At 41.6% G+C, this 14,149-nt stretch overlaps 1 protein-coding gene across 3 annotated transcripts in view; it reads right to left on the bottom strand.

Annotated features, from left to right (window-relative positions):
- LOC124555532 (probable cytochrome P450 CYP44) overlaps positions 1-14,149 on the bottom strand; it is a 260,162-nt gene that overhangs the window by 207,336 nt on the left and 38,677 nt on the right. For all 3 annotated transcript variants that reach the window (XM_047129486.1, XM_047129487.1, XM_047129488.1), the window contains exon 3: positions 5,489-5,717. In XM_047129486.1, the coding sequence (XP_046985442.1) occupies positions 5,489-5,717 (229 nt within the window). The remainder of the gene's footprint in view (positions 1-5,488; positions 5,718-14,149) is intronic.

The raw sequence follows: 14,149 nt of genomic DNA, 5'->3' as shown, positions 1-14,149 counted from the left end.
GTAATAAGTTCACAGATATGTGAGTGGCTAGACTTCTTGTATGTTGTCCTTGATGGCACGTGTTCATCAGAGACAAGGGTTTTTTGTTGGTTGGTTGGTTTGGTGTACAAAGGGACCAAACTATAAGGACATCAGTCCCTTTTCCTGATGCAACCAAGGCTCAAGGTACAGAAACACCCAACACCACACCTAAAAAGATAATGAATGTAACGGACAAAATATGGGGAAAACATACACCACAAGGAAAAGTGGAAGAAGGAATTAAAACCATAGAGCAGAAGGTCTGGGCTGGCTGATCACAATAATAAAAGAGGATGAGCCAGCTACTCTGCAACACTTTAAAATGTCCACCCCAAAAAGACACGGCGGGATGAACACATGTAGGGAAAAGATGACCACCAAGACAAACAAATGCATAGAAAGTGTGACAGAGTTAAAATGGAGGGAGGGTGGTGACCTCAGAGAGAAGGCTAAACGCTCACCCTTAGAAGGTATGATAAAACCCCCATCATGAATAAAACATAAAATTAAATCTGCTGTTAAGGCATTGTCGCCCAACACCGAAGGTAGGGTGCTGGGAAGGTTAAAAGTCTGCCGCAGAGTGGCTAAAAGTGGGCAGTCCAGCAAGATGTGGATGACAGTCATATGTGAGCCACAGTGACACTGAGGCGGGTCCTCCCAACGGAGGAGGTAGCCATGTCTTAGGCCACGTATGGCCAATGCGGAGCCAGTGGAGAACCACAGAGTCCCTGCGAGAGGCCTGCATAGAGGTCTTCCACACATTCATAGTCTCCTTAAGGGCATGAAGATTATTGTGCGTACTGAGATCATACAATTCCATCTCCCAAAGCTGAAATACCTTTTGGCATAATAATGATCACAGGTCAGTTATAGGGATACCGATCTCCAGAAGTGGTTTCAGTGTAGCCTCTTTGGCCAGCCTGTCAGAAAGTTCATTTCCTGGAATTCTGACATGGCCGATCCGGGAGACGAATCGCCACGGATGGTAAAAGGAGATGGTAATTCGGATGCTCAGGAGAACTACAAATGTGTGCAACATAACTGGCGACCAGTTGTGCATGCTCAACCTCCAATGGAGGGACTCCGGCCTCCACCAGAACGCTGCTCACCAGACTCATCCTGAAAGCTGCCATTCCCAGCTGAACGCCACAGTGGTGCACTGGGTTGAGTAAACGCAATGCTGAGGGTGCCGCTGAACCATAAACCACACTCCCATAGTCAAGGCAGGATTGAACAAGGGCTCTGTAGAGCTGCAGCAGTGTAAAGTGATCTGCGCCCTAGTTGGTGTTGCTCAAGCAGCAGAGGGCATTGAGGTGCTGCCAGCACTTCTGCTTCAGCTGACAAAGATGAGGAAGCCATGTCAATCGGGCATTGAAAACCAGTCCTAAGAATTAATGTGTCTCCACTACAGTCAGTGGATCGTTATTAAGGTAAAGTTCTGGTTCCGGACAAACCGTACGACGCCGACAGAAGTGCATGACACATGACTTTACGGCTGAAAACTGGAAGTCATGGGCTAAAGTCCATGACTGCACCTTGTGTCTGGCTCCCTGTAGGTGCTGTTTGGAAGCACCAGTACTGGCAGAGCAGTTCGAAATGCAGAAGTTGTCTGCATACAGAGAAGGTGAGACCGACAGCTCGACAGCTGCTGCTAGACCGTTAATGGCCACTAAAAATAGAGGTTCACTCAATACAAAGCCCTGCGAGACCCCATTCTCCTGGATATGGGGTGAACTATGAGAGGCTCCAATGTGGACATAGAAAGTATGGAGCGACAGGAAATTTTGGATAAAAATCGGGAGCACGCCCCAGAGACCCCGCTCATGTAATGTGGCAAGGATATGAAGTCTCCAGGTCATGTCGTAAGCTTTTCGTAACTCAAAAAAGACAGCAACCAGGTGTTGGCATCTGGAAAAGGCTGTTTGGATGGCAGACTGGAGGGAAACTTGATTACCAATGGTAGAGTGACCCTGGCAGAAACCTCCCTGGCATGGAGCCAGTAGGCCATGTGACTCCAGGACCCAACACAACTGCCGACTTACCATACATTCTAACAGCTTACAGACAACGTCGATGAGGCCGATGAGCTGATAGCTATCCAAATCAAGCGGGTTTTTACCGGGTCTGAGCCCTGGAATGATGGCACTCTCCCGCCATTGCGATAGAAAGACGCCATCACACCAGATCCGGTTGAAGATGATGAGGAGATGTTGATTGTAGTTGGATGAGAGATTTATGATCATCTGACTGTGGATCCAATCTGGTGTAGGAACTGTGTTGGGGCAATGTGCAATGATGCTGAGGAGCTCCCACTCTGTAAATGGAGCATTATAGGGTTCACTGTGACGTTCAGTGAACGAGAGGGCTTTCCGCCGTTTGAGGGTGTGAAATGCTGGGGGATAATTCTCTGACGTGGAGGCTTGAGCATAATGCTCAGCAAAGTGCTCGGCAATTGTGTTTGCATCAGTAGAGAACACAACATTGATGTTATTGCCGGTAACACCTGTCGGGGTCTGGTACCCACAAACACGTCTGATCTTCGTCCAGACTTGGGAAGGTGACATATGGCACCCAATGGTCAAGATGTACCTCTCCCAACTCTCCTATTTCCATCTTTTTATAAGCTGGCAAATATGGGAACAGACCCATTTAAAGGCTATTAGGTGCTCTAGGGAAAGAAGCCGTTTATGACGCTGTAGAATTCGTTGATGCTCTTTAATGGCATCAGCGATTTCTGGCGACAATCAAGGTACTGACTTTCGCCGGGGGCATCCTAAAGAACAAAGGATTGTGTTTCCTGCCACGGAAACGATTGTTCTAGTGACCTGCTCAACTACCACATCGATGGTACCATGTGGGAGGGATTCAGTGGTGACAGCAGAGATGAAATCTTCCCAGTCTGCCTTGTTTAAAGCCCATCTTGGTAGACATCTGGGGGAATGGAGCTGGGCGAGTGACAGGAAGATGGGAAAGTGGTCACCACCACATAAGTCATCGTTGGCTCTCCAGTGGACAGATGGGAGAAGTCCCGGGCTGCAGAGGGATAAATCACTGGCCGAGTAAGTGCCATAAGCCACACTGAAATGTGTGGTGGCCCAGTATTTAAGAGGCAGAGGTCGAGTTGAGACAGTATGGTTTCGACATCTCTACCTTGGCCAGTAAGCACTGTTCACCCCACAAGGGGTTATGGATGTTAAAATCTCCCAAAGTGGGAAAGGTTTAGGGAGTTGATGAATCAGTGTAGCCAATGTGTTCAGGGGTACTGCACCATCTGGAGGAAGATATATGTTGCAGACAGTTATTTCTTGCATTGTCCTTATCCTGACAGCCACAGCTTCAAGAGGGGTTTGAAGTGGCATAGGTTCACTGCATACTGAGTTCAGGACATAGACACAAATTCCACCTGACACTCTATTATAGTCACTACGGTTCTTGTAATATCCCCTATACGCAGGGGTCCACATTGCCGGGAACCAGGTTTCCTGGAGGGCAATACAGAAAGCAGGTGTAAAGCTTAACAGTTGCCGTAGCTCAGCCAGGTGGTGGAAAAAACCGCAGCAATTCCACTGAAGGATGACGTTATCGTGAGGCTGGGAAGGCATGAAGCATGCAAGGAGGCAGGTTATGCCTCAGGGCACCTGCTGCCACTGATTGAGTATTTGTATCCATTCCTATTGTGGATGAGACATCAGTGAGATCCAGGTCTTCCGGGGATGCTGAGAGCTCCACCTCATCCACAGGTGCAGAATTAGTAGGCAGTGGTGGTGTCGGGGCCACTGGAGGGTCCTTTTTCTTAGCAGATTTCTTTGTTTGCTTGCCCTCTCGCTTCTCTTTAGGGGCTTGCTGGGAGGACTTCTCCGAAGTAGCTTCAGGCATGGTGGAAGACTGTGAAGCTCTTCGTTCAGCAGCTTTTGGCTCCTTTAGCCATTGGCGAGTGTCCGCTTTGGTATTAGCAGAGACCTAGGGAGAAAGGGTCTCAACGGACCCCTTGCGCATGAAAAGAGCTGGAGGAGGATGTTGCTTCTCCAGCTAAGGGGAGGGGTCTGATTCCCCCCTGCGTTTGGGGGGGCCTTCCTCCCAAAGTAGGTACTTTGAGAGCAATGGAAAGAGATTTTTTCCCCTATCATCAAGGGGGCACATGTATTCTGGAGGCCCGGAGGGCCCACTGTTTGTGGTATTTGTGATGGCAATGGTAATGTAGCAGCAGTGTATGTGGACATCAACCGAACAGGGTGTAATCATTCAAATTTACGTTTAGCATCTTGGTAAGTCAACTGGTCCAGGGTCTTGTACTCCATGATTTTCTGCTCCTTTTGGAGTACTGTGAAGTCTGGCGAGCAGGGGGAGTGCTGCTCTCCGCAGTTGATACAAGTTGGAGGAGGTGCACAAGGAGTATCTGGATGCAGTGGACGTCCACCGTCTCAACATGTGGTGTTGGAGGTGCAGCGGGAAGACATGTGTCCAAATTTCCAGCACTTAAAGCACCGCACAGGGGGAGGGACATATGGTTTAATGTCACAGCAGTAAACCATCACTTTAACCTTTTCAGGCAATGAATTACCCTCAAAGGACAAGATGAAGGCACTGGTAGCGACCCTATTGTCTTTGGGCCCCCTGTAAATGTACCGCATGAAATGAACACCCCACCGTTCTAGATTGTCACAGAGCTCATTGTCACATCAACTCAGTCTGACAAATATTTTTGTAAGAAATCACCAACTATGCTAATAGAAGATCTGTACAGCCCCACAACAATCAGGGGTACTTTGTTTACTACTAGCTTAATGGTCAAATTTCGAATTTCATTTCCACACTAAGTTCCATAATAAAATCCAGTTTTGTGACATGTAGATGGTCTTTACAATACATGACAATACCATCACTTTTAAGTTCTGATGGACTGAAATTATTGCACAAAGTATAGCTGTCGAATATGGTCATAGTAATAAATTAATGGACACACTATGTTCTATAAGAGTGATCACATCCACATTCTCCTCACTAAGTTCTTACTGTACCTGTATGCACTTGTTATTTAGATACTGAATATTCTGACTGAGCACTTTAAGACTTGTTTTCTGTTTCTTCAAGACATTCCTTTCGAAACTCTACCTTTCCACGACTTTCCCTTATGTGTTACATTTAGATGCTACAAAAATGTGGACATTTCTCTGTTTACTATATTGTTTGCCACCTCCACCAGGATATATTAGTCTCCCTTGTTTATGATTTTGCAGACATCCATGCACATTTTACTGAATGTCACAGAGCCTAGTCCATTCAAATAAAAACTATCCATCCCTAAACATCTGTCATTTAAACATTTCTTTGGGTGAGTGAAAATTGCTCCAGCCTGTTGTATTGTTCTTTCATATCGCTGTTTATTTTGCAAATGTACTTTACAAAGTCACTTGAGACACTCAGTATATAAATACAATAAAAAATAATAATTATGGAAGTTACATACACATTACCTAAGCCCAGTGAAATGTTTTTCTGCTTTCTATATAACTGGGCTGTCTCCATTAAAGGCGCCACAAATGGGGTGTGCCCTTCATTCGCATACACTTCCTTTATGTCATCTGGATCAAAAACATGCACAACTGTTCTGGATCCTATTGCTTCTCTAACAATTGGCCCATACTGCTCATGCAGACGTTCTAAAACTTTGTGATACTTTCTGCCATCAAAAGCACCTGCAAAACAGCCAAACTTACAGTTAAGTTCAGCACAGTTTATTAATAATGACATTTGAGCAACTTTGGGATAACAATTGCAACCTAGATTGTTTATGTTAAAGGATAACAGGGTTGTCGAGTTAAGTCGGGTGATGCTGAGGGTATTAGATTAGGAAATGAGACACTTAAAGTAGTAAAGGAGTTTTGCTATTTGGGGAGCAAAATAACTGATGATGGACGAAGTAGAGAGGATATAAAATGCAGACTGGCAATGGCAAGGAAAGCGTTTCTGAAGAAGAGAAATTTGTTAACATCGAGTATAGATTTAAGTGTCAGGAAGTTATTTCTGAAAGTATTTGTATGGAGTGTAGCCATGTATGGAAGTGAAACATGGACGGTAAATAGTTTGGACAAGAAGAGAATAGAAGCTTTTGAAATGTGGTGCTACAGAAGAATCCTGAAGATTAGATGGGTAGATCACATAACTAATGAGGAAGTATTGAATAGGATTGGGGAGAAGAGAAGTTTGTGGCACAACTTGACCAGAAGAAGGGATCGGTTGGTAGGACATGTTCTGAGGCATCAAGGGATCACAAATTTAGCATTGGAGGGCAGCGTGGAGGGTAAAAATCGTAGAGGGAGACCAAGAGATGAATACACTAAGCAGATTCAGAAGGATGTAGGTTGCAGTAGGTACTGGGAGATGAAGAAGCTTGCACAGGATAGAGTAGCATGGAGAGCTGCATCAAACCAGTCTCAGGACTGAAGACCACAACCACAACAACAACAACAACAACAACAACAACAGGGCGTGGAAAATTATAAACCATAAATCTTTTCACTATCACTACGGATATGTAAACACAGAAAAAGGTTAGAGAATTGCTTAGTTTGAAATCTTCACTAAATACTGTGTCACACCGAGTTCTGAAAAAGGAAGGAAGATTAGGGTTTCATGTCTCGCCAGTTATGAGAACACTAGAAATGGAGTACAAACTCAGACTGAGAAAGAATGGAGAAGAAAATCAACTGTCCCCTTCTGAAAGGGTAATTGAGTTATTAGATATTGTTTGGAAGGGCAACAGTTCACATCTCTATCTTGCTAACCCATTTTACATTTTCTGTGGGTCACTAAAGGTCAATGCCAGGATGGCATTATACCCTTGCAGATATAATCTTATAACTCACTTCCCACAAAGCACTAATCCAGAATTTGTCTTCTTCTTGTTATGTGCCCATGTACGAGGGTGGGCTGAAAAGTAATGCCTTGAATGTTTTATTCTGTTCTCAATATCAGCTGAGGTGTTACATGTCATGCATATTACTTGGATGACCTACCAGCATGTTGCAACCCTCTGCCACAAGAGGGCACTATAGAGTGACATTGCACTGTGTATTGTAACTACTGTATGTCAGCGCATAAGAACCACCATGCTGTAATCCGGATTCTAACCACAGGAAACATGCCTCCAATTGAAATTCATAGAAGAATGAAAGCTGTGTATGGTGATATGGTGATGTGGTGGTGTGGTGGTGTGACAATGGGTTGTTCATGCACACTATCATGGATTATCCTCCATACACTCCCTACTTGGCCACATCTGATTTTAATCTGTTTCAAAAACTTAAATAACACCTTTGTGATTATTGTAGTCAGGTTCTTAACATCTTCTTATTGTAGTAGTGGAACTTAAAAAAAGTAAAATTTTACCATGAGTGAGAAGTGTGGGCTATGCCGTAGGTTCGTGAGTAGTGGATTGCGGTGTGAGACTTGTTCGAAGTATTTTCACTGGGGAGAATGCAGTTGGGAAGCCAGTGGGCATTCTGGTGAGATCCTCTCCTGGAACTGCAGGTTATGTAGCAAGAGTAAGTTGATAGAGGAGCAGGAGCGTAAGATCTGTGCCCTTCAGGTGCAGTTGAAAAACGCACAGGAGGAGCTAGATAGGACGAGGAGGGAGAAGGGGGTTGGGGAATGGGAGCTGGCTGTTGGCAAGAGATCTGCTAGGAGAAGAAGATTTTCAGATAGTTTTACTATTGGTGTTTACAATAGATATGACCAACTGTCAGAGTCTAGTGGAGAGGAATCTCTGGTAGCTGTAGATTTAGGAAGTATGCAGCAGGCCTCAGTAGTTACTGTGCCTAGAACAGTTGCAAAGTCGAAGAGGAAGAAGAAGGTTCTGCTGTTAGGTAGTTCTCATGGCAGAAGTGTAGGCCAGCAGTTGCAGGAAGTGCTGGGGAGTGAGTACCAGGTCACCAGCATTGTGAAGCCTAATGCAGGGCTGGCTCAGGTGACTGTTAACATAGGGGGGTTATGTAGGGATTTTACTAAAGAGGATAAGGTAGTGATTGTGGGTGGGGCTGGTAATAGTATTGATAGGGATAGGGAGTATAACATAGATGGTGACCTGGAAAAGATAGCCACTCAGACTGGCAACACGAATGTGCATTTCATGGAACTGTTTCAGCGTCACGATCGGCCTCATCTTAATACAGCCGTCAGGCGTAATAACATGAGACCTGGGGGTGCGCTGATGACAGAAAGCATGGGTCACATTTCAGTGGTGTCGGTGGAGTCTATCAGCAGGACGGGTTTCACTAGACATGACCTGCACCTCCACAGGTATGGGAAGGGGAGGTTGGCAAAGCTTATAGGTGACAGCATAGGTGGGGTTGGCGGGATCACTCATGGGAAAATTCCTGCAGTAGTGGGTGTTAGAGCTGCACCTTTTTTAGATTGAAGTCAGCTGATAGGTATTCCTGCTTAAGGGAAGTCTCTCTAACAAGGGAATCACTTTTGACAAAGCTTAGGTATCCGAGTAATGAGGGAATTAGTATATTTCATCAAAATATACAAGGTATTAGAGATAAAGTTAGTGAACTGCTTATAGATGTTGACTCTGAAATTATTGGTATATCCGAACACTTCTTAAATAAGGAGATAATTCGGAGGCTTCCTTTACCAGGATACAGGTTGGCTGGCAGCTTTTCGAGGAGCTCTTTGCGGTGTGGGGGAGTAGCCATGTATGTGAAAAATGGCATCCCATTTGAGTCAATTGATGTTTCAAAGTACTGCACTGAAAAGGTGTTTGAATGTTGTGCAGGTGTGGTTAAATTTAACGGAGCTAAACTTCTAACTGTTGTTATTTATAGATCCCCAGACTCCGATTTCACAACATTTTTGTTAAAGCTAGAGAAGGTTCTTGGTTCACTTTATAGGAAATACAAAAAGTTAGTTATATGTGGTGACTTCAATATTAATTGTATAAGTGACTGTGCAAGGAAGAGGATGCTGGTAGACCTCCTTAATTCATATAATCTTATGCAAGCCGTATTCTTTCCAACGAGAGTGCAAGGGAACAGTAGAACAACCATAGACAACATTTTTGTTCATTTCTCATTACTAGAAGGGCATTCTGTTAGCAAAAAGGTGAATGGCCTTTCAGATCCTGATGCACAAATTTTAACTTTAAAAGATTTTTGTGCTGCAACACGTGTTAAATATAGTCATCAGCTGTTCAGGAAAGCTGATCCAGTTGCTGTAGAGACCTTTGTAAACCTTATAAAGGAACAAGAGTGGCAAGATGTTTATAGCGCTGATACAGTAGACGATAAATATAATGCTTTTCTCAAGACTTTTCTCATGCTCTTTGAAAGTTGCTTTCCATTAGAACGTTTAAAACAGGGTACTAGCACAAACAGGCAGCCTGGGTGGCTGACTAGAGTGATAAGAATATCTTGTAGAACAAAGTGGCAATTATATCAAAACGTTAGAAACAGTCAAAATCTAAATGCAGCAGCCCATTACAAACAGTATTGTAAGGTGCTTAAAAATGTTATTAGGAAGGCAAAAAGTATGTGGTATGCACATAGAATAGCTAAGTCTGAGGATAAAATTAAAACCATATGGTCAGTCGTAAAGGAAGTTGCTGGTCTGCAGAGACAGGTCGAGGATATAGAATCAGTGCGTAGTGGTAATGTCCGTGTTACTGATAAGTCGCATATATGTACAGTATTTAATAATCACTTTCTGAATATAGCAGGTGAACTAAATAGAAACCTAGTCCCAACAGGGAATCATATAGCGCTCTTAGAAAAAAGTGTTCAAAGACTGTTACCTGAAATGCTCCTCCATGATACTGACAAGAGGGAGATTGAGTTAATAATTAAATCACTAAAGACCAAGAACTCTCACGGATACGACAGGGTATCTTTATTTACTTTTTAGCAGAATACTGAAGTATTGTTCTATGTATGTTAGCCCAGTTCTCAGACATATCTGTAACTTTTCCTTTAGGAGTGGTCAGTTTCCTGACCGATTAAAGTACTCGGTAGTGAAGCCACTTTATAAAAAGGGAGACATTGATAATGTTGACAATTTTAGACCTATTTCTATGCCATCGGTGTTTGCTAAAGTTATCGAGAAGGTTGTATATACAAGTTTACTGGAGCATTTAAATTCACATAATTTGCTGTCAAATGTTCAGTTTGGTTTTAGAAATGGTTTAACAACTGAAAATGCTATATACTCTTTTCTCTGTGAGGTTTTAGACGGATTAAATAAAAGGTTGCAAATGCTAGGTATTTTCTTTGATTTAACGAAGGCTTTTGACTGTGTTGACCACAAAATATTATTGCAGAAGTTGGACCATTATGGAGTAAGGGGAGTAGCTTACAATTGGTTCGCCTCTTACTTTAAGAACAGAAAGCAGAGGGTAATTCTCCACAATATTGAGAGTGGTAGTGATGTTCAGTCCCAATGGGGCACTGTTAAGTGGGGCGTTCCCCAAGGGTCGGTGCTGGGGCCACTGCTGTTCCTTATTTATATAAATGATAGGCCTTCTAGTATTACAGGTGATTCAAAAATATTTCTGTTTGCTGATGACACCAACTTGATAGTGAAGGATCTTGTGTGTAATATTGAAACAGTAACAAATAATGTAGTTCATGAAATAAGTTCGTGGCTTGTGGAAAATAATTTGATGCTAAATCACAGTAAGACTCAGTTTTTACAGTTTCTAACTCACAATTCAACAAGAACCAATATTTTGATCAGACAGAATAGGCATATTATAAGCGAGACGGAACAGTTCAAGTTCCTAGGCGTTCGGATAGATAGTAAGCTGTTGTGGAAAGCCCATGTCCAGGATCTTGTCCAGAAGCTAAATGCTGCTTTATTTACCATTAGAACAGTATCTGAAATAAGTGACATTTCAACACGAAAAGTAGTCTACTTTGCATATTTTCATACGCTTATGTCGTATGGCATTATTTTTTGGGGTAATTCTTCTGATTCAAAAAGGGTATTTTTGGCTCAAAAACAGGCTGTTCGAGCTATATGTGGTGTAAGTTTGAGAACCTCTTGTCGACCCCTATTCAAAAATCTGGGAATTCTGACATTGCCCTCACAGTATATATTTTCTTTAATGTCATTTGTTGTTAGCAGTATTAGCCTAGTCCCAAGAGTTAGCAGCTTTCACTCAGTTAATACTAGGCAGATATCAAATCTGCATGTAGAATGCACTTCCTTGACTCTTGTGCAGAAAGGAGTGCAGTATGCTGCTGCATCCATTTTCAATAAGCTACCACAAGATCTCAAAAATCTTAGCAGTAGCCCAAACTCTTTTAAGTCTAAACTGAAGAGTTTCCTCATGGCTCACTCCTTCTATTCTGTCGAGGAGCTCCTGGAAGAGCTAAAAAATTAAGCAAATTCCAGTGTTACATTGTTGATTTTCTTCACTTAAACTTACGACTTGTCACCTGAATATGTTTTTTTTTATGTTTCATTTTATCAGTTTCTAATATCGTGTTATAATTTCATGTATTGACTCGTTCCATGACCATGGAGACTTCTCCTTAATTTGGTCCCACGGAACAATAAATAAATAAATATAAATGACTTCACTTAGGTAGTGATGAAGTGGTGCAAGTAGAGATGATGAACAAAGTCAAACATTCTACGGTGATGGTATTAAGAAACTGGTCTCTCACTGAGAGAAATGTGTCCATCAGCAATGTGACTGTGTTGAAAGATAAATATGTAGACATAAAGAATAAAACTGTAGAATGTTAATAAAGTTTGTTTTATTTAAAAATCTTTAAATTTTTCACACAAAAAATTCAGAGGCATTACTTTTCAGCACACCCATATACAACTGCTCACATACAACAAAAGTCGTGATTTCAAAGACTATGGTAGTGTGGTAGGTAGGTTAACTAGTAGCATGTGAACAGCACAACAAAAATTACTTTTATTCTTACAGAGGGAGAAAACTATTAATTAAAACATCACACAACCTGAAAACAAAAGCTGTTGGATTGTTTCCTATGCTACACACAATGTATTAAAAAACTTTTATTTTGAAAGAATTGGAAAGAAAGGAAGTTCTAATAGAAAATTCTGGAAAGCTGTGTATGGTGATGATTGTATTGACATTATTAATGTGTGACATTGGGTTATTCATTCACACTGTCATCAATCATCCTCCACACAATCTGAACTTGGCCCCATCTGATTTTCATCTATTTCTAAAAACATTAAAATTTAGTTACCAATGTCTTTACCTGGATATAACACCCACACATTCTAAAGTTAAAGTCAAGTGCTGCAACCAGCAAATGTTATCATTGCTGAACTTATTTAAAATTGTGTTTTTATGTCATGTTAGTTTAGTTCAAATTGTTGCATGTTCTAAAGGTTATATTCATGGTAACTTGCCATCATGTGGAAAGTGTCGGTAGGTTTGCATATGAGACAGTTACAAAACTCTTTCTTTTCAATTTCAATTTGCAATAACATTTGATAACTGCAACATTATCACTTAAATACTACCTACCCAGAAATTCATCTACAAACTAAGAGGAGGTGTCAAGTAGAAATGATTTTGGTTTGTTTTTAAATCTTTCATTATCTGCCAGAACCTTTCATTCATCAGGGCAATGATCATATATTTTTATGGCTGCATTTCTTGCTCCTTTCTGTGCACGAGTATGGCTATTTTTGTTCCTAGTGTTACATGTATGATTTACATTATTATTTTTAAGTTGTGCCTCATTCTTGACAACACATTTCATCAAAGAGGTAATGTATTGTGGAACTGATGTTAGTATATCTATTCTTTTAAACAGATGGCTATATGAAGTTCAAGGATGGACACCAGATATTATCCTTACAGCAGTTTACCATGTAATGAACACTTTTTGTGTTGTATGTAACTGCCTCAGGAAATTATTCCATATGACAGCAGTGAATTGAAATATGTGAAGTAGGCTAATTTTCTAATGCTTTCATCATCAAAATCACCAATTACATGTGGAGAAAATGTAAGTGAACTCAATCACTTGAGAAAAACCTGCTATACATGATTTTCAATTCAAGCTGTTATCAATATGCACATCTGAGAATTCTGAATGATTGGTTTCATGTATTTCCTTTCACTTGTGCTGTACTGCTAATGATGATGATATATCTTGTTTTGTGGAGAACTGAATGTACTGCTCATTAAATACATTAAAGTTTAATAAACAACGCCAGTGGGTATAACACCCACATAGTCTAAAGCAGAAGTCAAATGCTGAAACTAATAACAATTATGTCCTCAATGCCAAGAAATCTTTGTTTAATGTGAGGTAATGGTATCAATGATTTGAAGATGGCTGCTTGACCAAAACTGTTTGTCCATAAATAAGTACACATTACAGCAGTTTTTGATGCTATCCTGTGAATGAACTGCATTTTTTTTCTAGGTTAAGTGACAGACTGTTTACCAAAAACCAATCAATAAAAATTTTGAATATTTCATTTTTTGTTTTAGCCAGTTTGTGCTTCATTATGATGCAAATACACTATGTGACCAAAAGTATCTGGACACCCGCAAAAACACGTTTTTCTCATATTAAGTTCATTGTGCTGCCAACTAATGCCAGTTACTCCATATCAGGAACCTCAGTAGTCATTAGACATTGTGAGCGAGCAGAATGGGGCACTCTGTGGAACGCACAGACTTTGAACGTAGTCAGGTGATTGGGTGTCACTTGTGTCATATGTCTGTATGCAAAATTTTCAGACTCCTAAACATCCCTAGGTCCACTGTTTCCGATGTGATAGTGAAGCGGAAACATAAAGGGATATGTACAGCACAAAAGCATACAGGCCGACCTTGTCTGTTGACTGTCAGATACCGCCAACAGTTGAAGAGAGTCATAATGTGTGATAGGCAGACCTCTATCCAGACCATCACACAGGAATTCCAAACTGCATTAGGATCCACTGCAAGTACGATGACAGTTAGGTGGGAGGTGAGAAAACTTGGGTTTCATGGTCAAGTGGCTGCTCATAAGCCACCCATCACGTCGGTAAATTCCAAATGACACCTCACTTGGTGTAAGGAGTGTAAACATTGGACAATTGAACAGTGGAAAAACGTTGTGTGGAGTGACAAATCATGGTACAC

Source organism: Schistocerca americana, chromosome X, assembly GCF_021461395.2.
Source record: "Schistocerca americana isolate TAMUIC-IGC-003095 chromosome X, iqSchAmer2.1, whole genome shotgun sequence".
NCBI lineage: Eukaryota > Metazoa > Arthropoda > Insecta > Orthoptera > Acrididae > Schistocerca > Schistocerca americana.
The sequence above is the reverse complement of the archived record's forward strand: the minus strand, read 5'-3'. Positions and strand labels throughout refer to the sequence as shown.